This window comes from Colletes gigas, unplaced genomic scaffold (genome assembly GCF_013123115.1).
Source record: "Colletes gigas isolate AHSC1104 unplaced genomic scaffold, ASM1312311v1 Colletes_gigas_Sc00015, whole genome shotgun sequence".
NCBI classification, from domain to species: Eukaryota; Metazoa; Arthropoda; class Insecta; order Hymenoptera; family Colletidae; genus Colletes; species Colletes gigas.
In genome coordinates, this window is record NW_025106644.1 from 2,937,294 (window position 1) to 2,963,552 (window position 26,259).

General features: G+C 44.3%; 1 protein-coding gene across 1 annotated transcript in view; it reads right to left on the reverse strand.

Moving 5' to 3' along the window:
• The window catches only part of LOC122399841 (protein Wnt-6-like), a 43,261-nt gene extending 23,433 nt beyond the window's left edge, over positions 1 to 19,828 (reverse strand). The window contains exons 1-2 of the mRNA XM_043400848.1: positions 19,761 to 19,828; positions 2,145 to 2,365 (exon numbers count right to left, since the gene is read on the reverse strand). Of these exons, the coding sequence (XP_043256783.1) occupies positions 2,145 to 2,365; positions 19,761 to 19,828 (289 nt within the window). The remainder of the gene's footprint in view (positions 1 to 2,144; positions 2,366 to 19,760) is intronic.
• Between the last annotated feature and the right edge of the window lie 6,431 nt (positions 19,829 to 26,259).

Sequence of the window (26,259 nt, forward strand, 5' to 3'; positions counted from 1 at the left end):
TTAAGGAGACTCTAAAGAATTGAAAAGCAAATGAAAGAAGTCATATGAAACTAAAGAACACTATTGTTTACCTCATTTGACTGAGACTTTTAGAGACTGTAAACAATTGGAAAGCAAATGAAAAAAGTTATATGGAACTAAAGAACACTATTTAGAGACTCTAAACAATTGAAAAGCAAATGAAACAAGTCATATGAAACTAAAGAACACTATTGTTCACCTCATTTACCTGAGACTTCAAGTATTTAACCTGCCACTTACAAACAAAGAATATTACTAATAGAAAGAATGATGCTCAAAGACAAAGAATATTACTAATAAAATGGTTGACACAACCAAACAATATTACCATTTCAATGATAAAGCAAATGAAAAAAGTCATATGAAACTAAAGAACACTTTTGTTCACCTCATTTACCTGAGACTTCTAGTATTTACCCTGCCACTTACAAACAAAGAATATTACTAATAGAAAGAATGATGCTCAAAGACAAAGAATATTACTAATAAAATGGTTGACACAACCTAACAATATTACCATCTCAATGATAAAGCAAATGAAAAAAGTCATATGAAACTAAAGAACACTTTTGTTTACCTCATTTACCTGAGACTTCTAGTATTTACCCTGCCACTTACAAACAAAGAATATTACTAATAGAAAGAATGATGCTCAAAGACAAAGAATATTACTAATAAAATGGTTGACACAACCAAACAATATTACCATCTCAATGATAAAGCAAATGAAAAAAGTCATATGAAACTAAAGAACACTATTGATCACCTCATTTACCTAAGACTTCTAGTATTTACCCTGCCACTTACAAACAAAGAATATTACTAATAGAAAGAATGATGCTCAAAGACAAAGAATATTACTAATAAAATGGTTGACACAACCAAACAATATTACCATATCAATGATAAAGCAAATGAAAAAAGTCATATGAAACTAAAGAACACTATTCTTTACCTCATTTACCTAAGACTTCTAGTATTTACCCTCCCACTTACAAACAAAGAATATTACTAATAGAAAGAAAGATGCTCAAAAACAAAGAATATTACTAATAAAATGGTTGACACAACCTAACAATATTACCATCTCAATGATAAAGCAAATGAAAAAAGTCATATGAAACTAAAGAACACTATTGATCACCTCATTTACCTAAGACTTCTAGTATTTACCCTGCCTCTTACAAACAAAGAATATTACTAATAGAAAGAATGATGCTCAAAAACAAAGAATATTACTAATAAAATGGTTGACACAACCAAACAATATTACCATTTCAATGATAAATATCCCAACTCATAGAAGCCATTTGTAATTAATCGTGAAAGATGACGCAACCCTTTAACTCGACCAGGTCTATTTTCGTAAGTTTTGCAGTATGTTGCGATCTCTCGTGCGTGTAAGGTTGGCCCATAAAGTCCGGCCGCGTTAATTAAAGAACGCTTTGCGAAAGGGAACGCCTTCCGCACGAATCGCGGTGGAAAAAAAAAAAGCGTTAAAAAAACGCGACCTGCGCCGCCTATGGATTTCGGAACGGCGTTCACCGTTCGTCGGCCATCTCGACGCGTACGCAAACAATTTCTGTGATTAATGGGACGGGGCTGTTGCGCAACAACGTCCGGCAAAAAACGTCCCTTGGGCCGCTCCGAGACTTTCCCTCGGTCCCGACCTCATCGAGGTTAATTTGAAAATAATGAGTCCCCCTTCGATCGACGATCGATTCGATCCGTCACGAATAGAGTGGTCAATGTCAAGGCGAGAAAAGGACTTCTCGCGTACGATTGGCGTTTGATCCACCTGGGGGGCTTCAAAGGAAGTGTGTAATCGACATCCGGTTCGCCTAATATCGGCCCTCAGTGTGCATTCTATCGATTCGTTTCGACTCGAATCGTGTTTTCATCTCATTCTCACCGCTCCAACGCCTTTGTTATTCGAATTAATGGCGAAAATTGATGGTATTCGTGTTTGTTTTTATAACGGGGAATTCTATGGAGACTTTTTTGATGAAAATAAGTTTTTAGAACGATCAGAACTCGTAAAGTGTGGTGATTCAAGATGGCGGATCGATCGAGCAACAAAGGCTTGGAGAATGATGGTTTTTGTTTGAGGTTAGGCCACTCACCCCGCAGTAGGATCTTCCTGAGGGATCTTCTGATCGTGGTGCAGTTCCACCTCCGGTTCCGGAACTGATACTGACACTCTCTGGTCCCCACTTGGACGCCCCTCGCGATTTCCTTGAGCAGAGAGGGCTCCTTGCGGCAAATGTCCGCCATCTTGCCCTTCAGTCTCCTGGTTTTCTTGCAAATTAGCATGGGGTCCATCACCACCTGATTTCCAACGGTCCTGGAACAAACTGGAAGTCAGCATCGCGCCATTTTCGATCCTCAGAGTCTCAAAGTGAGGACCATAACCTCTACAAGCTGATGGAATCGACAAACAATCGTTAAAAATTGAAATTTGTACTAAATAAAATTGAAATCTAAGTGCAAGTGTGGATGTTGCAATATTTAAAATTGTTATATGAGTCTTAATTTATGAAAAATGAAGTTTAATAATTACAAAAGTAGGCTTGCAACCTGAAAATCTGAGTATCTATGACCCCCATAAATTTTTATGTAACTACTGTATCGACCATTTTGGAATTTCTTGCAGCCATTTCCAGTAGCCTGTGGGTATCTAACCTAAAATTCTGAGGCATCCTGTACACCGAGGGACCGTTTTTCCGAGGGGGTCGCGATCCGAGGACAAGGGACGCCATTACGATAATTAAATCCGCGAGTCATTGTACTCGTGGCTACTCAGCAAAGAACTAGCCAGAAACGGTCAGACCGAACGAACGAAAGAAACTGTTCGGTGGAAGGGAGCAAAAAGAGAAACGAATCTAAGGGAACCGAGGCCAGCAATCCCTCGAGTTCTCTCCTTCGGGACCAGGGAAGAACAAGGGGCAAGAAGAACGACGAACGAACCGGAGGACCAAGATCGTGGACGCGTAAAAAAGTTCCAGAGGGAGGAGGAAAGGAGAATAGAAGCGAAAGAAGTGGAACGAAACCGTGGAAGGGAAAAATGTCTGCACCAACCCCCTCTCGATTTTTCATAGGAATCCCTTTTTGATTTTTAATAAATCTGTTTCGCGCTCTACGTAAATGTTACTTTATACTTTTTTGTAGGCATCTATGAGCTCTAGTTCACAAATAAATTTTAATGGAATACAGTCACTATTATAAGAGTTATGGTCGTTTGAAGATTGGGATCATTTCTGGTCACGTCTTGTACTTCCCCTAAGGAATTTTTTTCTCGAAAACGCGTAGGATTTTGGGGGTATGTGTATCCACCAAAAATGATTGTAATCGACCCCCGGAATCAGAAATAATTTTTTTAGAATCATTTGGAATTTTTTAATTTTGTCGAAAAATTAGTTCACCTTTCTGAATTTTTTTCTCGATAGTGCGTAGGATTTCGTGGGTATACCTACTCACCAATAATGATTGCAATCGACCCCCGGAATCAGAAATAATTTTTTTAGAATCGTTTGGAATTTTTTAATTTTGCCGAAAAATTTGTTCACCTTTCTCAATTTTTTTCTCGAAAGTGCGTAGGATTTTGTGGGTTTGTCTATTGACCAAAAATGATTGTAATTAACCCACGCAACCGTAAATAATTTTTCCAGAATGGTTTGAAACTTTTCAATTTTAGTTTGTAAACAAACAGGGAAACCCCTGTCGATTTTTCTTAAAAATTCGTTTTTCATTTTTAATAATTTTGTTTGACACCCTACAGAAAAGTTGTTTAATACTTTTTTGTAGGTATTCATGAGCTCTATTACAGAAATAAATTTCATTGGAATATATTCACTATTGTAGGAGTTATGGCTGTTTGAAAATTGGACTATTTTTATGGGGTTCTCCTCATTTTGCGAGGTCAAGGATTAACGTTTTGATTATTTTTAAAATTTCTACATATTCTACAATAAAATACGCGTCGTTTGCCTTTTTAAACATTAAAATCGTCCAATCCGTTCAGAAGTTATGACGTTTTAAAGATACGCAAGAAATTTTAGAGTGACATTTCTGGCCTGAAATTATATTTCCAGTAAGGAATTTTTTTCTCGAAATTGGTTAGGATTTCGGGGGTATGTCTATTGACCAAAAATGATTATAATTGATTCCCACAGTCGAAAATAATTTTTCCAGAACGATTTGTTACTTTCGCCGCAAAAGTTTGTCCCGGTATTCAAATTTTTTTCTCGAAAATGCGTAACATTTCAGGGGTATGTCTATTGACCAAAAATAATAGTAATTAACCCCCGCAACCAAAAATAATTTTTTCAAAATGATTTGAAATATTTTATCTCATAAAGATGGCCGCCCCTCATTATCTTTGTCCCACCACCTCACGTTTAAGAACTCCATTAAACAAACATATATGATGAAATACACATTAAATTTAATTAATCTAGTCTTCTATGAAGTGAATCATTCTAAAGAGACAATTTCTACAAGTTTCATCGTATCATTTCGAAAATTGCACAGCATCCAAGGACGTAAGCTCGATCCATTGTACGGCGTCTGTCTCGCGGAGGACCAAGATCCCCGCGCGAAAAAGTTCCTCGGAGGGTAAAGAAGAATAGAATCGAAAGAAGAGTAACGAAACCGCCGAGGAGGGCGGAGGACAGGATGGAGGATTGTCCGAGAGCGACCTTCGTTACGAAACGTTAATTAAGATCATTAGTTCTGCGTCGGTAGGATGCCGGGGCGCGTACACGACGGCCTCTCGGGAATGCAACGACCTTAATGGCAATAATTCCGTTAAGGACGGTTGCTCGCGCCCGTGTACGACGCTGGTTTGCGGGCAGACGATGCATCCGCCGCTTTTCGTTCCGCACGAACCGAAGGCAGAAGAAGAGGAGGAAGAAGTCCGCGGCTGTACGGTCGGCCGGGAGCAACGGGCACCGGTGACATCGTCATTTGGGCGAGGGATTCCACGCTGGAACGGGGCGACTGCAACAGCGAGGACAAGAACGTCGGATACGCGGACAGGAATTCTCGAGAAACCCGCAGAACGGAGACGATTCGAAACGTGGCCGCGGCTCGAGGGATGCTCGCGGAGCCGGTTGCGATACGCGGAGAGACCGAAGGAAAAAAGGCTAAACGCTCTGCTCTCGTTCGGAGAGCAAAATATGGCGCATGTTACGTCTCGCGGGACGACCCGGCCCCGCTGGCGGTGAACAACGCGCAAGAACTTCATTCGAGTCGTCGATATTCTTGCCCCGGGGGCCCCTGTCCTCCAGCCTCCATAACGGATCAACCCTCCCGGACACCGGAACCGCGTACACGCTGAAAAACAGGTCTCCACCGACCGATTGTTATTTATTTCTACGGACTACGGACTAGCTGGGTCAATACTTATCGATCGAGATTCGTTGGGACCACGCAATTTGATGTAGGAGAGAAAACAATATGGCGTCCTCTGGTTCCAGGAGTCCCCTAATATTTAGCTAAAATACGGACTAGCTGAGTCAATACTTATAGATCGAGATTCGTTGGGACCACGCAATTTGATGTAGGAGAGAAAAAACAATATGGCGTCCTCTAGTTCTAGGAGTCCCCTAATATTTAGCTAAAATACGGACTAGCTGGGTCAATACTTATCGATCGAGGTTCGTTTGGGACCACGCAATTTGATGTAGGAGAGAAAACAATATGGCGTCCTCTGGTACCAGGAGTCCCCTAAGATTTAGCTAAAATATTTTCATTTACGTCATCGAAGCCTGATTTAACCCTATTTTCACTATGTAGTGATGGTGATTTTAAGGTGAAAACAATAAAAAAATTCTGTTTTTGCCTCTCAATTTGTACCTCAATATCAATTTTTCATCAAACCTCATTTGAAGTACACATTCTCGACAGTTCTATCATCGACAATGTTTCCTGGCTCTTTTAAAACAGAAACAGGTTCTCCGCGAAGAATGTTTTTTTTATCTTTTGAATTCCCACCGACCAAAGACTCGAACTTTGACCGTTCCGAAGCGACTTCGATAGCACGATCGCGACTTCCAAGGAGCTCGAGCGGCTATCACGGTTCGCGAAACACGCCAGGAATCCGCGAGGGAACGCGGCGAAGGCGGTTAGTTCTTACGAGCCCGGGATAATAGGCGACGCGCTTTCCAAGAAGTCGAAAGTTATGACGCGACGGTCGTTGTCGCGGCTTATCGTCGTGCTAACGGAAGAACTAGCTCTTACGCGGCCCCCTAAAAATAGCCAATTTCTCCTGACGAGAGCCACCTCCGAACCGAGTGCTCCTCCAAGCTTGTAAATTAACGAGACGTTTATACTCTGCTGAAACGTCAGTTGTCAAGTATTTTTATTTCTACGAAACCAAATTTTACCACTCGACAATCAACAGTTTTTAATCCTTTGCACTCGTACACAAATTCTATTTGATATTAGCTGATTATTTATATCAATAAGAAGAAATCATGGAGTGCAAAGGGTTACAGTTTGAAGAAACAAAGATGGCCGCCCTCATTATCTTTGCTCCACCACCTCCCGTCTAAGAACTAAATTAAACATGCAATTATCGTAAAATACACAGTAAATATGATTAATCTAGTCTTCTGAGAGGTGAATTATTCAAAATCGACTAAAATTTCTGCAAGTTTTATCCCATATATTTAGAAACTGCATAGTATGTAAGGAGTTGATCTCGATCTATTGTGCAACGTCAGATTACAAAGATGGCCGCCCTCGTCATCTTTGTCCCCATCACCTCCCATCTTAGAATTTCATTCTAGGAACATTTATCGTGAAACACGCGATAAATTCAATCAATTTGTACTTCCCCGAAGTGAATTATTCAAGACAGACTAACATTTCCGCGAGTTTGATCCTAATAAAATTACAAATGGCGTTCCTAGTTTGTAGACGGGCTAGGAACGCGAAACGAGGGCGCTGTTAGAGGGCTTCCCTGCTGCGTGACACTGTCCTGACCACAACAGTTCAAAGGATGACAGCCGTGGAATATTTGCGCTGGTTCTTTAACGACCCGTGCAGCTAACCTCTCCTAACTCAAATAAACGCGAGGATCGCGTGGTTCTGTCGATACACCTCTCGCCTGATGCACGTATGTATAACGTTACGACGTTATTAGTGCAAACACGTCGCGTCGTTTGACGATCGTTCCGCGCCGGCGTCTATTAATACGCCAAGCGGCTGGTCAGCGGAATCGGAGTGGTCAAGAACCCGCGGTCCCTGCGTTTCGGAGTAACTTATTTTCGCCCGCGGTGGTTTATCTGGTTGACGAGGAACGACGTGGATCGAAGAGGACGCGGCCACGTAGCAAACTCGAGCGGAGATAACGAACAAAGAGGGAGGAGGGAGGAGGACCGTGGGATGGGGTGGGTGGTATCCGGGACTAGAAGGAAGGGGTTGTCCCCGCGTACGCGGAGGCAAGAAAAGAACCCGAGGATGGACACGTCGTCGCGAACGAAAAGCGTGGAGAGGCCGGTTAGGGCGGTCGACTTATTTATTGCCTCATTAGACGCACTCACTTTGCTCGAAGGCAGCTCCACGCTGTCTGCTCGGATAGACAGTGACGAGAGAGCGAACGTTGCTTGGCCTCACTCGCCTCGTCGGTTCGTACACGCTCGAGCACCGGAAAGGGAGAGAATATAGAGAGAAACGCGGTCCACGGACCGCCGAAAGGAGCTCCACGGAAGAAGAGGAGGAACGAGTCGAAGAAGAACGGTCGCCCGGACCAGGGGCCCCGACGCTGGATTCCTCGAATATCTCGCACCGTACGAACGAGACCCTCGAGGATAGGAAGAAAACACGACGGAAGTCGGGAACCCGGGGCTCCAAGGACGGGCACGATTCCTCCTCGTTTCCACGAGCGTTGATCCTCCGCCGCGGTGGAATCCGGCGAAAAAAGAGGACGGTGACGGAGAAAAATACGGGCGACGGAAGTCGAAAGTCACAACAGCTCGTGGCGGCTAAATACGCGCACTTAATCTAAATCATCCTCCCCGTTGGGCTCGACGACACGCACCAGGCGCGAAATCAAGCAAACAAAACCCTCCCGCGGATGTTTCTGCGATCACCGAGTTTCGTTTACGATAACACGGATTGAATAAAATTTTAATTGTATATTTTATCGGGGAAAAGAATATTTACTAGTTATTCGAATCAAAGTGTTACAGTTTGAAAAATCAAGATGGCTGCCCACATAATTTTTATCACCTCGCGTTTAACAACTCTATTAAACGGGCACTTAACGTGAAATAGGCATTAAATTTAATTAATTCGGTCTTTTGAGAAGTGAATTAGTCGAAATTGACTAAAATTTCTGCAAGTTTTAAAGATGGCCGACCCCCATCATCTCTGTTCGCTATTAACCAGGCCCTCGTCATGAAATAGACATTAAATTGAATTAATCCGATGTTCTATGAAGTGAATTATTTAAAATCGACTAGAATTTCCACGACTTGAAAATAGCATAGTATCCAAGAAGTTAACCTCAAATAAAATCGTCCCGCGGATGTTTCTCCTCCAAATTGTGATCCTGGCCGCGTCCAGCGAGTGTCCTGGATACCAGGAAACGGTTTCGAGCACGGAAGAAACTAAGTACCGAGAGAGATGATCGGCTCGCGTAAAAAGGCCAATTTAACTCGGCCGGGGAATGCCCGAACAAATTGGTGCCAAGGGTTAGCCGGCAACCGCGAGCCTAGATTGCGTTTCGAGCATCGTTTCCCAAGAACCTCCAGGAATTTCGTTGGCGGAGGCTCTCTCGATCGCTCGAAAGGGAAGAAAGAAGCCTCCCGGACGCCGCCGTAGCACGCCTCTATTTCCGTTTCGCCGTCGGCGTACTCGCGCTCCGCCAATTATTCCAGGCACGCGGCTTAATGAAACCCGATCGAATCGGAAGAGCACTAATAAAATTAGAGTAAGCCTGGATAACGCGCGCCGGGGGTCTTTAAATTCCATACATCGCTACGTCGAAACAATTTCAAATTCTTCTCCGTGGAACGTTCTAGGGAAACGCAAAACCCCCCTCGAACATTCCGCCAAAATCGATTCACCCGGGGCTTCACCCTTCGCGTCTGCACCTGGGATCCGACGAATATTACTTTTTTCTTTTTTTTTTAGTCGGTTTTATTGGCTGGATCCTCCAACGCGCGATTTTTCATTTACCAGGGGGGTGCTCAAATAGAGGCAGATTTACGCCAGGGAGAAATAGTACAAACATATTTGAGGTTAGATTACGGAATGTAAACGTGGGACTAGGATTTCGTGGTTAGAATTGCTGGTTACGATCCGTGTTTGCACTTGGGTAATCTCTTCGGCGTTAAATATATTTACCCTGTCTGAAAGTGACATATGACGAGTTAACAGTTTCTACTACTGGAGATCTAGTAACATCTAGTAACACGTTAGTGTTGATGCTCCTTTGGAATATGATAATGTGGTTCTGCATTTAAGAAACTCGTCTTAATTTTGCTATGAAAACTCGATGCACCTCTAATAACTAGTGTATGACCTAGTGACTAGGAGATCTAGTAATATTTAGTACCAAATACGTCTTGATGTCCCTTGGAATATGATAATGTGGTTCTGCATTTAAGAAACTCGTCTTAATTTTGCTATGAAAACTCGATGCACCTCTAATAACTAGTGTATGATCTAGTGACTAGGAAATCTAGTAATATTTAAGACCAAATACGTCTTGATGTCTCTTAGAATATGATAATGTGGTCCCATATTTGAAAAACTCAGTGATCTTTGTTTCACACTATGAACACTCGACCTTGTGTGCTCTAGTGATTATGAGATCTAGTAACAAATAGTACCAACTACATCTGGACGTCCCTTAGCATATGATAACGTGATTCCCCGTTTGAGAAACTTAGTGATCTTGATTTTCCTATGAATACTCGATGCACCTTTAGTAGCTAGACCTAGTAACATCTGATACCAACTACATCTGGACGTCCCTTAGCATATGATAACGTGATTCCCCACTTGAGAAACTTAGTGATCTTGACTTTGCTATGAAAACTCGATGCACCTTTAGTAGCTAGACCTAGTAACATCTGGTACCAACTACATCTGGACGTCCCTTAGCATATGATAACGTGATTCCCCACTTGAGAAACTTCGTGATCTTGATTTTGCTATGAAAACTCGATGCACCTTTAGTAGCTAGACCTAGTAACATCTGGTACCAACTACATCTTGACATCCCTTAGCATATGATAACGTGATTCCCCGTTTGAGAAACTTCGTGATCTTGATTTTGCTATGAAATCTCGATGCACCTTTAGTAGCTAGACCTAGTAACATCTGATACCAATTACATCTTGACGTCCCTTAGCATATGATAACGTGATTCCCCGTTTGAGAAACTTCGTGATCTTGATTTTGCTATGAAAACTCGATGCACCTTTAGTAGCTAGACCTAGTAACATCTGGTACCAACTACATCTTGACATCCCTTAGCATATGATAACGTGATTCCCCGTTTGAGAAACTTCGTGATCTTGATTTTGCTATGAAATCTCGATGCACCTTTAGTAGCTAGACCTAGTAACATCTGATACCAATTACATCTTGACGTCCCTTAGCATATGATAACGTGATTCCCCGTTTGAGAAACTTCGTGATCTTGATTTTGCTATGAAAACTCGATGCACCTTTAGTAGCTAGACCTAGTAACATCTGGTACCAACTACATCTTGACATCCCTTAGCATATGATAACGTGATTCCCCGTTTGAGAAACTTCGTGATCTTGATTTTGCTATGAAATCTCGATGCACCTTTAGTAGCTAGACCTAGTAACATCTGATACCAACTACATCTTGACGTCCCTTAGCATATGATAACGTGATTCCCCGTTTGAGAAACTTCGTGATCTTGATTTTGCTATGAAATCTCGATGCACCTTTAGTAGCTAGACCTAGTAACATCTGATACCAACTACATCTTGACGTCCCTTAGCATATGATAACGTGATTCCCCGTTTGAGAAACTTAGTAACCTTGATTTCTAGCTGCTCTAGTGCTCTAGTAACTAGATCTAGTAACACCTAGTAGTAAATACATTTTTGAGGTTAAAAGGTAACCTCGATACTGAGGATCTAACGACGCCATGTCTACCAACCTCAGGGGCGAAAAGGATCGACTTGCAGATGGAATCTACCGATCTCGGAGCCCCCGAGAAGGCCCAGTGATGCACGAACGTAATAAAAAAGGGAAAAATATAGGAGTCGAGGTTAGGATGTCGGTTCGTGCGCGTGGTTGCGTCACGCCACGCCGATTTCGCGCAAACGGAGAACGCGTGACCGTCAATGGACTCGTCGTTAACCGCTTCGTTTCTAATACGCGTGTCATTGCCGGCTCACTGGCGTTATTGCTCGCCCCGCCATATTTTGACCCGGCTGTGATCGACGTGCGTTCCATCGTGACAAATCGAGCATTTCTTTAGGCGTGCCGGCGTTTTCGCCTCCGCCTCGTACATCGCGATGGAAATATTTTCGAACGGCGATTCAATTTCGCTGCACGCATTATTTATTGCGTTGCAGCCATTACCGGCTCGCCAGAAGCAATCTTTTCCGCCACGGACCGTGATGGATCGACGGGGAACGTGCTTTTTCATACTAAACGTCCAGAGCACAGGTGAACTAATATATTTAGTTACCGAATCTGTTTAAAAAAAATTGAATTTTTTGCCGAACATTAAAAGTTCTTACGTTTCTTTTAAGATCAAAAATCGATTATGGAGCGAAGATTTCTCTGTGTAGAGGGCTCTGGTATTCGTTTCACGCTGGAATCTCGGAAATGTTGTTCGTTGGGCGGTAAATCAGGACAAAATTATTTCCGTCCAGGGGATCGAGAATGTCGCGAGGATGATCGAGCGCGTTCGCGAGTGGAGGGTTGCAACACTAAATTTATCGTTCCCTGGCTACGTGGATCGAAACTGACCCCGGATAAACGATCAGAAAATAGTCGAGATGTTCGAGAGGCGATTTCGCGTCGCAATCAAAGAGGATGAAACGGAAGTTCCGCTCGCGGTGGCTGCAACGAAAGGGAAACGAGTTTTCCGTGTTTACGTTGGCACCGCGTGTGCATCCCCGCCACGTACGAAAAGGTCGAGCTTTTACGACCGCAAATAGACAAACGAACGCGAGAGTGTACTAATCCTCGGCGAAACTTCGAGGAACGTTCGCCGGCGAAAATAAGCATTACGAGCGGCGGTTGACCGAAATACGCTCTTGTATCGGGAGCAAATACACCACGGACGAGTTTACGGCACAACCGTTACTACGCACGTGGCGTGCCACGGAACGTGCTAGAGCGATTTGGCAGGTTGGCGGAGGTTGGGCAAGACCGCTCAACCTACGACCTTTTGTGGCCTCGGTGATTCCTGGAAAGTTCATTTCGAGATATTTAAACTGTCTCTGCAATTTGACAATATCACCTCCATGACGTTCTTATAGGAGTCAATTATTGTATTTGAACATGAAAAAATTTTTACGATGATTTTATTAGGGAAAACAATGAACTCACGTATGCGTGATAACGGCCGTTAAGGTATTATGAAATTATCAGGGCCCTTTACATTGTCTTTTCTTTTAGCTTCTACTGGAAAAATGGTTTTGAGATATTGAAACCAATTCTTACGATGATTTTGTTAAGGAAACAGTGAACTCACGTATGCGTGACAACGGCTGTCAAGGTATTAAAAAAGAGTCAAAGGCTTCTACATATATTGTGTTTTCCTTTAGCTCTTACTAGAAAAATGGTTTTGAGATATTTAAACAAATTCGTAAGGAAAGATTGAACTCACGTATGCGTGACAACGGCCGTCAAGGTATTAAGAAAGAGTCAAAGCCTTCTACATTGTGAGTTCCTTTAGCTCTTACTGGGAAAATGGTTTTGAGATATTTAAACGAATTCGTATGATGATTTTGTTAAGGAAAACAGTGAACTCACGTATACGTGACAATGGCCGTCAAAGAGTAGGGAAACTAGCAAAAAGAAAAATTAAATTTCATGAATTACATATTAATTTCTTTCACACTTCATGCACACTAATGTGACTAGACCACGTTTACAATAAATAAATAAACAAATAAATAAAGTCCTAGGAATGATTCTAACAGAAAGTAGATTGCATAGGCCTATTGCGAATGATTTCGAATGGAAGAGGTAATTTTCAAGTTTGTGGTGTTCCGAACTAGCCAAAGGGTCTGTTGAGGAGGCGATTCGCGTGGATCGCGGACGAGTATCAAAGCGGAACGCGTGACCCTCGCGTCACACGGTCTGCGCGTTCTTATGATTATGATTATAAAGCAGCGGGGAAAGAAAGAGAGAGGCCAGGTGAGAGAGAGTGCATCGGGTGGGAGTATCGGGTTTGTCCAACCAGGGAGAAGGTAGCCGTGGACTGCCCACCGCGGCTCATTGGCCGACTTCGCGACCCGACCGAACGCTATCGTATTATCGGCAACTGGTCGTTACCGATACCGCCGATCGCCGATCTCCCGGACGCCTTTTCCACCTGCGACCCACCGAACAGGTTGCCACCAGGCGAGAGGTAGGAAGAGAGGCCGCACGGGAGGCAACTATTGGGTCACCGAGACGAGCAATGCGGTTTTTCGAGCACGAATAACCCGTAGACTACGCGTCTCGAGTTATTAAATCCACCTCGTGGATCATAAGTGAAATACTCGATCGATGATTAGTGGTTTAGTCGAATAAATCTGATGTAAAACAACGATTTTGGTCCAATTTATTTTCCTAACCTCTTACATAGCGTGTCATGCATAGTGTATTTAACAGTTTCTAGGGGAAAATGTAATACTAAACACATTTATAGAAATTAATTTAGTTGACGTTGATGAATATGGTCAAATGTTTGATTTGAATAAATCGAATATAAAATAATAATTTTTTTCTTGGCCTCTTACGATTTTTAAGTGTTTTTAACAGTTTCTAGGGGAAAATGTAATACTAAACACATGTATAGAAATTAATTAAGTGACGTTGATGAATATGGTCAAATGTTTTATTTGAATAAATCGAATATAAAATAATAATTTTTTTCTTGGCCTCTTACGATTTTTAAGTGTTTTTAACAGTTTCTAGGGGAAAATATAATACTACCACATTTATAGAAATTAATTTACTTGACCTCTACCAACATGTCCAAATATATTATTCCAATAAATCAACTATAAAATAACAATTTTGCTGTAAAATTCTTCCCTAACCTCCAACGTTACATTTTCATAAAAAATACAATTCTAACACAAAGTCTAGAAATTAATTTACTTGACATTGATAACAACGCCATCTTTGAGGTGGAATTTTAGCTCAAACAGAGGATTTTGTGAACAGTATGGATAATTTATTTAAAAATTTTTAATTTAAATTTTTGAACCCACGTTTGTATAGTTGAATAATATTCTTTTTGAGACTATAGCGTGATGGAGAGGTTCCTATCGCGAGCAATTAGGTCGTCGTTGTTGGACTGTGCGACGCAAAAGTTACGAGACTCCGGGATTGGGAAATTATGAATCGCGCAACGTGTGCTCGACGTACACTTTCTCCAGAATGTTAAAAATTGGTTGAAAGAGGACGCTGAAAGTGTTCTAGGTTAGAAAGAGATAATGGGTTGTCCTAGAAAATATTGTGGGTCTCTAACCTTAACTTATTAACACGTTTGCTATCACTGTTCGAGTGGAAAATTGTCTAAATTTCGTTTAATAAAATAAAATATTCAAAGCAAATATTTAAAATAAAATAACACATATAGAGTGATATTATTCTATAATTTAAATTTTATTTATTTAATTCCACTCTAAAATATTCAAAGCAAATATTCAGAATAATATAACCCACATGGAGTGATATTATTCTATAATTTGAATTTTCAATTTTCAATTTAAATTTTACAATTTAAATATTCAGAATAATATAACACACATGACATTATTCTATAATTTAAATTTTATTTATTTGATACCACTCTGAAATATTAAAAGTTATAGTTTGTAGTTGCATGTGCAGCCATTTTGGAGTTTACAGTTTGTACTCCATAGTTATTGCGTTGATTATTAATATAGAAAGAGATTTGAAATTCAGTGGTTTTATCAAGATCAAGGACAAGAATAAGAAGAATAAGGACAAAGAAAACCACGATTCTCGTAACTCGTTTAGCTGAAAGTAAGATTAAACTTGTTACTAACCTTACTTAAAACGTCCCAAATCACGAGAAATGGCCGACTACTAAGATAGCTATCCTAATTGCCACGTAATTATCGTGCATACCACATTTTATGCGTCTACATTTTTTTCTTGATAATTCTAGCTCGTGAATTTCATGCATTATTTAACGTGCAGATTATAAATTAATATTTTACACTAATTTATAACATTACTTTGATTCCGGATAACGTTATCGCGTTTTTAAATTCGCGTACGAATAAACGAAATCCCACAGTCTGATAACGATGTTTGCTGTCTATAAGTATTATAAAACAGAAATTATACACATTTAAATTACGTTCTGCTGGACGCGTCGGTCTAAATAGAAAGTCACACAGAAATTAACGTGGAACGAAGTGTGTTAACCTTCTATAACCGAAATTCTATTTAGCTTCTAAGAAAAGAATTTACGACGAGACCATTGGTGAACGATAATAATTACTTGAATATTATCAAATCGTTGTTTAATTAACTTTTCGACTGGAAGGCAAACAATTATATTCTAATGACGAAATAAATGACTCAGGAAACAAGAATATGGTTCCAGTTATTAATAAATTAATAATAAATTATTTACAATATTTAAATCTGACTATATAAAGTACTCTAGTCACAACATAATTGGTAAATTATTATTAATATATTTGAGTGAACTGGTAATTGTTGTTGAAATTTTAGATGAAAAAATACAGATTATTTATTGTATTTTACAGTAGTATTCTATTTATTATCGATTATTGAATGAAAAGCACTAAATTTTGTAATGAAATATTAATTGAAATGAAAATTGTAGCCATTTTGATGAATTGGAGTATTTTTTTTTTAAATGAAATAGTTTCTTGATCATGCTAAATTGTTTTTATAATAGACACATATTGATAATGAGGTTAGATTAGACATACAATGTGTAGATAATGGTTCCTAGGTTAGAGTCACGCGTTATTACGAAGGGTTAATAGAAAGTTACCGTTTGTAGTAACTCGACAGTTGCTATGTTTCGATCATCCGCGGTTAGTATAGGTCGCGTAGATCAATTAGCGTCGATTCGAAAATGAAAGAGCGAACGAACAGCAAATTACAATGTTACATCCATTCATAAACTAAACTTCCACGTTCTATATTTATCTGGTTATTGATTGAACAATTCTAACCTACAAACGAAGGTACCAAGATGGCCGTCGTCTATCCCAAACGATCTAAATAACATTTTCAGAGTCTCAATATGGTAAATTTAGAGCTTTAGATGCATCAAATTGACACATTTTATGAATCTAGTATTATAGAAACGAAAGAACCAAGATGGCCGCCATTGTTGGACAACCCAAAGTACCCCAAACGATTTAAACAATATTTCAAGAGTCTCAAAACGTTAAATTCGGAATCTGAGACCCATTTCATAAACCTACTATCATAGAAACGAAAATATGTACAAACGAAAGTACCAAAATGGCCGCCATCTTTGGGACAACACGAGGTCCCTCAAAAGGAGACTTAAATAATATTTCTTGAGTCTCAAAACAGTAAATTTAGGATCTTAGATGCATCAAATTGACACATTTTATGAATCTAGTATTATAGAAACGAAATTATATACAAATGAAAGCACCAAAATGGTCGCCATTGTTGGAACAACTCGAGGTATCACAAAACGAGATTTAAATAATATTTCTTTAGTCTCAAAATGGTAAATTTAGAATCTGAGACCCATTTCATAAATCTACAATCATAGAATTAAAAATATCTACAAATAAAAAAACCAAAATGGCCGCCACCTCGAACAACCAAAGGTACCCTAACCTAAATAATATATCCAGAGTTCCAAAACGTTAATTTTGGAATCTGAGACCCATTTCATAAACCTACTATCATAGAAATGAAAATATCTACAAATAATAAAACCAAAATGGCCGCCCCCTTGGACAACCAAAGGTACCCTAACCTAAATAATATATCCAGAGTTCCAAAACGTAAAATTTGGAATCTGAGACCCATCAAATCAACACGTTTTATAGATCCAGTGATATAGATAGGTCTAAAAATGAAAAAACGTTAAAAATTTCAATTTTGTGTCACTTTTGGTCTTAAAGGACACGTTGGACGCATCGCTCTCGATTTTGGTGTTTCGAGACGGTTTCGCGGTCCCGTGGGACATCGAGGGTGAGGGACGCGGAGAGGATCAGCGCGGAGGAGGCAAGGAAAAGAGAAGGCGAGAGGGAAGAGGCGAAACGGGGCTGCTGCCGACTTACAAATTATACGCGCTCAACGAGATTTACGGGTGACGCTTCGAGCGAGACCATTGTCCATCCTCGCTCGCTTCTTTACCTCTTTACTCTTCCACTCGGTCGTCTTTGTCCTCGTGGATCGTCCCGGGTCCGGCTCCTCCGCGTGTCTCCGCCGCTGCCCCGTGAAACGGAACGAGAGAGGAGCCAAACGGATCGACCGTAGCCCAGAGAAACGGGGGGAACTGAGATAGGATAGTATTCCTTCGCGAAAAAACCGGGGAATCTCGATCGAGAAAGAGAATCCGGTTCCGATCGAGTAATCGGCCCTCGAATGCGAACCTGGTGGATCGTGAGGGCGAAACGCCGCGGATCGATAAACCGCCGGGCGAAAAAGTCGAAAACGTCCGACGCGCAAAGGTTCCTCGAACCTGCTTAAATACCTGTTAAATACCTCTCGTCGAAACAAACCACGGACCTTCTAATATATTTATCAAACACTCCGGCGTCGTGTCGACGTCGCGCGCAGAAATCCCCTTTAAATCGTCGACAAATATTTGCTCGACCTCGCGAGAGAGCCACCACGGTTGTGTCCCTCGCCCTTCACGAAAACCAGAACCACGATTACACATTTCGTTCACGTGCGCGTGACAATGGCCGTCGAAGCGGTAGGAAACAGTCGGGGACTCCCACATCCTAAAAAATTGCTCTCGTTATATTTAAACTGATTCGTACGATGGTATTGCTGGGGGAAATGGTGAAATCACGTACGCGTGACAACGGCTGCCAACGCGTTAGGAAACAGTCGGGGACTCCCACATACTCCCCTGCATCCTAGACAATTGGTCTCAATATGTTTAAACAGATTCGTACGATGGTATTGCTGGGGGAATGGTGAAATCACGTACGTGTGACAACGGCTGTCAACGCGTTAGGAAACAGTCGAGGCCTCCCACATCTTCTTTCACTGTATCTCTTACTAGAAACTTGGTTTCGAGATGTCTAAACGGATTCGAACGATGGCATTGCCATGGAAAGAATGAACTCACATAAACGTGACAACGGCCATGAAAGTATTAGGAAGCAACCAAAAGTCTCCAACGTTACCTTTTCCAACATCTCTCACAAGAAGATCGATTTCCAGATATTCAAATAAATTCGAATAATAGTATTGCTATGGCTAGAATGAAGTCACGTACGCGTGATAGCGGCTGTCAAAGTGATCGGAAATAGTCAAGGCCCTCCTACGTCCTACATCTTTCCTATATATTTTAGTAGAAAATTGGTTTCGAGATATCTGAACAAATTCAAATGATAACATTGCTATAGCAAGAATGAAGTCACGTACACGTGACAACGGCCATCAATAGATAGAACTCTATCAAGGAGGAATATTAAACTTGACGAATGATGTTTTAATCGCTTCTATACCCTATTGCATTTAATCCCAAACAAATTCCAACGACGAAACAGATAAAACAGTGACCTGACGCGTGACAATGGCCGTCAAAGAGTTAAACAACAAGCGAGAGGTTGGGTTGGGAATCACCATTCAAAAGTCTCGAATTTTCCGCGACTGTTTTCGAGACGCAGCGACGGTTGGATGCTGGAACCTTGGCTGCGATAACGGGTCTATCGTCGTACAAACGTTTACATAATAAACTCGGGTACACACACGTCGCGCTCGTAGCCACCGGGGAATAATTTACTGTACCGAACCGGTGAGATACCTCGACGAGGAACGTAACGCGGTTACGGAAGGCGGCGTCACGTGCCCCCCCCCCCCCTGTTACGAATTTCGCTGGCGCGTTTCGACGGGACGCCGAGCGTCGCGGAGGTCCGGCCAGGTTTCCCGGTAACGGTAACGAGCAATTTAGCCGAGTCGAAACGAAACCGTAAATCTCGGAACAGGTCTTACTTACCGGGAGCGCAAGAGTAACTACCAAAGGTGGATTTATGGCGTCATTAATCATTCCGCGCGCACGCGTAACGCGCCCCGCGTAATTGATAACCCAGATGACGTACCTCGGAACTGGAGCACTCGTTAGTTCGTCACGTTTGGAAAGTACCGACGTTTAACCGCTCTTTTCCGCGTAATTGCCGGTTTTATTCTTGATTGCGAGCGTTCTCGCAGCTTGATTGACGCGCGGATTTCGAGGTTAAGGCGAAAGAAAGAAATATGGCGGATAGGCTGCCGTCGGTGCTGTCACTCGTCGCCCGGTCAGATCGTTCGGAGCGAGCGTAAACAAAGGAATACGTACCAGAAAGAGCCGGCGATGGGGGTGACGAGAAGGAGGCAGATCGCCACGAGAACGAGGCGCATCTCCATCCCCTCCGCCCCGCGGAGTGGTCTTCGACAATTGCCGATCGCTTCCTTTCTCTGCCCGTTCGTGTGACCGGAACCACCGTTCCCAGAGGGCGACAGGAAGTCGCGTAGCACCCGCGATGACTCCTCACCTATCACGAACCGATTATCCGCTCGGTCCTTTTCCCTCGATCTCGCCCCGGAGAAATTCTTTATCGAGCACCCGATCTCCTCGACCGTCCACTCTCGACTACTTTCTCGTATCTGGTCTTCGCTTCTGCCGACACTTCACCGAAGCACGATCGTTTTCTTCTTCTTCTTCCTGGGCGTCGTTGCAGCACGCTTCTTCCTCCTTCTCCGCCGCCTGTTCCTCTTCCTCGCCTTCTTCTTTCTTCTCCAGCTTCGAGAGCGCCGCCGATCAAAGCGAAACAGTCTCTTTGAAGCACTCCGACGGATACAAATATCGTACGCCCGGGATCCGCATGGTCCACGGGACGGGGCCCGGCGCTCGACCGCCGGATAAACAATCCAATTGTCCCCCCTGTGGAGGGCGCACGTTGTCGCGCGACGAGCAGTGGATCACCCCGGAAGAGAGGAACCCCCGGTTTCCGGTATCTTCCGGCTAGACGTCCTCCCCACCCTCTCGCCCTTTCCCACAGTATCTAGGAAGCTGGCGTTTTCTTCCGGCGGGGACAAAAACGCGACGCGTTCCTGCCAGAACTACGTCACCACGAACTTTGAGTGTTGCCTTACCCCCACCAGGAATGTACCGAGGAGTAGAGAACATCTGCCCCACCATTAGCCTTCGCCCACTCTTTTTTCTTCTTTTGCCTCGTCTCGTTCCTCTCTGTTCGTGTTTCCCTTGGACACTTCACTGCACCACCGACGTCACTGTCGATCGTGTCGTCATCGGGGGGGGATTTCCAATTTTTCCGGGACGCCGGAGACCGCGTGGTATCCAGCGACGCGTTGGAGCAACGGGGGAGGGAAGGGAGTGCAGCGAGGGCGGAGGAAGGGGAGTAAAGAAAGGCTGAGAGACGGGGGCGAGGAAGAAGGTCGAAAAGCTCGCGTGGCGTGGCGCGATCCGTGCGGAGGTGGAAAGTGCACGATGGTAGGGGAGAGGAGAGGAGAATCGTTCGTCCGTGATCGGCGACGAGGCTCCCGGTCGGAGCGAACCGTACGAGACTGTTGCGGGCTAGGCAGGTGAGCGCCGCTCGGCGGCAACGGGACGCAACCGAGCCCCTCTTTTCCTCTTTTGACTCTCCTACGAAACTCTCGACGAGTTTGCCTCGCAACCTGCCGCCTGGGGATCCGCGGGGGGAGGACCACGGGGCCTACGGCGCGCCGCTATCTTTCGGAACGATGCTAAATTCCCGCGATTTCCAGCTTGTGCGTGATATTCAGCCTCTCACCCTATGGAAAAGCACTTAGTAGCGCCACTTCGATGAGCATTTGTTGCAATGACATTCCTAGGAAACTTTTTATCCTGAATAATGCTTGACCTGATTCTGCATATGATTTCAGGAGCCCAGGGTTGAAGATGCCACAACTCAGACAAATTTGCAACTAAATCAAATAGACACCACTTCAGTCAATGCTCCTAAGGTACAGTATTAATTGTATCTCTGATTATTCTACAATGATACTCAGAGTAGATGTTAGATATAAAGTAAAAGAGAATAAGTCACAGAGAGGGGACCTTCCCACGGAGTCCAAACGTCGCAAAGCTTCGAAAGTTCGCGGTCCCAAAGCTCCCCCGGTAGCAGAGTTCCTCTTCTGCGGGTCTCTTTTTAACACCGGAGCACTTGGACCGTTCTTCTCGTCCACCATATCCTCATCCTTCTTCCACCTTCTCCCCGTCCACCGTTCCTCTCCGTTTCACAACCCGATCCCGGCTCTCTGACCATCGTGTCTCGGTGGTACACGGCGGAGGCGCATCTTACAGGGCTATTGAGAGGGCTTAAGCTGTCGGCGTGTGGCTCGCTACATCCTTTTCATCTCCGCCGCCACGACAAAGCCGCGATCCGACCGTGGACCTTTACCGGGATCCTGATCCTTCGAGTACACGTCTCCCTTTCGAAAAGGAGACGACAACTTCGCGTCTCACGAAGTATCGGATTCGCGTGTTCTAGTCGCCTCTTCGATAGGTAGCGGAGGACCCAAAAAGCGTTGAGGTCTGACCTAATTGACGGGGGGATCTCGCTCGTCGCGTCAGAACCACGGGGTCAATTGCTTCGTTGACCTCCAGGGGCTAGCACGCGACGATTGGCCTCCAGGAGGGGTCACATCACCACTGTCATCAGGCCCCTCTCCCACCCACGCGACGCGACGACGCCATCCAGACAAATGTCACCACAGAAAATAGTTCGGGGGGACTAGACGGACTCTCTCTCGACTATTATTAACCTCTCGCGGTCCTATGGTCAAACTGTGATTAATACAGAATTCTTTTTGCAACGCATTTGTGGCACTTTGCATCTTGATGGATGGGGGAATTGTAAGCGAGATAGCAGGGGAAGTCCCCGGGAGAGCCTGATATAAATAGTGGACTCATCACTAAAGGCTTCCTAGCAGGCCCTGCCTTAGTTGCCACGATATTGGAGAGTCGATTGAGGAACTAAAGGGTCACTCAATCGTTTGCGAGGGAGTCAAGAGAGTAGCCCTCTAGCGACGAGTGCAGGAGGTGAACCCCCCAGACATTACAGGTTTTCTTCTCTAGTTTTTCTAACACCATCTTTCACTCCTGCCATTAAATACCAAATTAATCGAGGTACATTACTCCTCCGTCATTTTGTAAGACTTCTTGTAGATATCTTTCGAGGTTAGCTAGCAATGCATTAGAATGTTTCATGCATATCGTACAATGGGTCAATACAATGCATTATGATTTGGTGTCTTCTCTAAAAACAGTAAAATAAAAAATATTTTAATATCACGTTCGTGAGTCCCATAAAGGGAGAACCGTTTCTTGCAAAGAGTATGAGGGCTCGTATTTCCCGGGTATCGAGTCAAGGGAAACCGAGCGCTGGAAATTGTCGCGATGGCGTCGCGTTGCGCGATGCAGCGGCCCGATTGCACCGACAAAGCGCGCGTCGAAAGGCGAACCGACGCGGAAGGAACAAGCGATAACAACGCCGATGAAAAGGAGCAGCGGAAAGCAAAAGGCACCACGCGGGAAGAGTGACGGTAAAAGGAGTCGTCCGGTGTGGCCGTATCATGACCGTCGAATCCTGCCCCGAGGGGCAAGTAGTTTTCGACGAGGGGGGGTCGAGGGGGGGGGGGGGACGAAGAGGAGGCAGACAGAGAGGGACGGAGGACGGAGAAGGAGGTGGAAGAGCAGGAGGGAGGGGGGAGCAAGGGGGTCAGCGGGGGTCCGTATTACAGCTCATTTAGCAGCGGGGTCCTGTGCCCCTTCGCCGGCCCGAGAGATACTCTCCGGGATCAGACTGGGGCCCGTGGACCCACGGCTAAGATGAGTTCCGTTTCGTTCCCATAGACTCAAACCTGCCACCTAGATACTTTATTCGTCCTACGATGACGAACTATCGTTCGATGCAACGCTAAGGAAACGCGAAAAAGAAGAGTGGAAATGAAGGGAAGAGGGGGGGAGCAGAGAGGAAAGAGAGAACGTTACCGGAGTTTGTGACCAACACAGACACGGAATAGCCAGTAATTTATGGGTGAGACTAATTACCGGGGAATGCCGCTCCTCGGACTCTCCTTGGGTCCTAAGGCCCGCGTCTCCGGCAGACCAGTTTTCAGAGACGAGTGGAGCTTCGCCCACCTTCGTCTTCGTCGTTGCCTTCCCCCCATTTCGATCCGCGAACGTTAATTCGCGCGGACGTGTCGCCATCGGTGGTCGTCGATCGTATCGGGGAAAAGTACAAAAGAAAATGGCGGTTTCCGAAAAAGGCGAGGACGCTCGCGACGGAGGATAATGGAAAGAAAAAAGGACACGGGTTCCCACGAGCCATCGCTGCGGAGGGTGTCGGAACAATACCCGATCCCCCGCATTAGCCTGACCTAGCAATTTGGAGCACGTTGGGTGCCCCCGCCGCCGATTCCTCTTCGTTAAATGCCATTATACGTTTCACTTGGACACCCGGTCGTCGCATGAGTCCGTGAATTCCTGAGAACCTGCTCGAAACCTCGACAGCCAGCGGCGCGCCGGTGGCTGTCGGCGGCTCCAGAAACGATAGAGGCGGGCCAAAGCGCGCGGCCACGAACAGATTCCTCTATTATGACGAGAACGAATCGAGAGGGACGGGGAAGAAGAGGAAAAAAGGAGCGGCGCGTGACGAACTCGCCTCGATAGAGCCACGGAACGAACGCTCTTTCGACGAGTTTCGATCCTTGCCTCGCCTACCGCTTCCCCCCCGCGCACAATAGCACCGAAAACGAGCCATTTAAACTCCGCGATCGGATGCAAATGCTCGGAGAAAGAGATACCTGGGACATTTCGGAAATATGGGGGCTCCGCAGCGCCAAGTGGCGGGATTCGGAACTAATGCGGCGGCTTTGGAAAACTTAACCCTCGAACGACGGAGAATGGGCCCTTTTCTGACTCCATTATTAGTATCAGACTTCTAGTCTAGATGAATTTCATATTGAACAAATAAATTTAATAACTTGGAAGTACTTTCTGAGTTTAATATTTGTGTTAACAAGTATTTCCACAGTTTGCATCATAAGTGTGGTAGGAATAGTGTTAAATTAGAATAATATTATTTTAATCAAATGAATCTGATGTCTGAGTATTTGTAAGGAATAGTGCATTTGTAAAATATAAAATGCAAATTTAGTGAGAAACGATAATAGTTTATTAATAAATTGAATAGAAATATTTGTACGGGTCACGAATTGACCCAGTCTCAGTCGTCCAAGGCTTAAAAGACTATCATAGCTACAATTTTTGAACACAATTGCATAGTGAATCTTTCACCCTTTGACTATGGTGCACTCATAAGTAGTTTTCTAACCTATTTTTAATTTACTCAAATTGCACATTCCTTCAATAATAATAGGTATTGATAGACTTATAAAGACGTAGACAAAGAGTTAACAATAACAAAAAACAATTTTTTGACTCGATATAACAAACAATCGCAGTGGTTATCAAAGTTTGAGAACCACTGTCGCGACGAATATTTCGTAGACGGAGTTTGAAGCACCGTACGAAAATAAAGGATCGCGTGAAACGATTATTTTAATTAATCGCGCGTCGCCTGGCGCGGCCCCGAGGGGGCCTTAATAAAATTATTATTATTAAAGCGATTCTAACACCGAATCGCTCGGGCCCGTTCGAAGAAGAAGGAACAGAAGAAGCGACGGCGGAGCAGGTGGGGGGAGGAAGGAAGAGAATCGGGAGGGAACCGCAAACGGTTTTTGTCGCGAATCTCGCAAGGCCGCGTCGCAGACGGTTCGAGCGGGGACCTCGTGACCGAGTGGTGGACACGAAAGGAGACCCGCGGACTTTGGGACCGATGACACGGGATCGGTCCCACGACAAAGAAACACCGAGACGAGCTGGATCCGCCTGTTTTTCTGCGCCCGTGACGTTTCGCCGATTTATTGCGCCTCTCCCTGTCATCCACGATCCGATATATCCTCGAAGAATTTCGCGTTGGACGATCCGGGGCGCCGTAGGGCCCCGTAAGGCCCCGTGAGGCCCCGTGAGGCCCTCTTTCGTAGGGCCCCTTTTCGGTATTCGGACGCGTCGTGGACATGTTTGCGGGTAAATCGGGCGAGTTACGACGAGTTTTACGCGGATCGCCGGCGATCTTTTATCCAAGGGGCCCCCGACAGATAGACGCTCGGGCAATTACGGTGGAACGATCGCGCGGACAAACGGTACCCGGTGTGTCGTACGGTCGGCTCGTAACTCGCTGTATCGGCCGCGTTATCTGGTCGAACGTCTCCCGTACAAAACTTTACCCGCCGGCAGATATCGAAACTAATAATTATTCGATCCGCGTTTCCATTCCTAATTACCGAAGGCCACCGTGTCGAACGGTTTCGCAAGAGCCGTGGTGGCGTCGTTAAATACGAAACAGATACCGATCGGCAGCCACGGCGGTTTCTGCGGATAATAAGCGCGCTCTCGCCGAGATGGAAACCGATCTCCAATGGGCGTTTACAGCTGGACGTTTCGCGATCGAAGTGGGTAAACAGATGCCCGAGTAAACGCGCCGTAGCAATTACACGGCACTTACAGGCCCCGGCGTATATAGTCCCGAGATCTAAGTCTCTCCCTCCTCTGTCCACCTTCTCTTCCCCCCTTTTCGTCCTTCCCCTCACGCTTTTTATCGTCCCCCCCCTCGCGGATATACCTTCGGGTACCCTCTTTTTATTCTCCGTCCTACCCCTCCACCCTCACTCCCTCCGCGTTCCCTGTTTCTCTCGAGTTTCCACAATGGTAATTACGAGGCAGTCCGCTCGTAAATTTCACGTAGGCT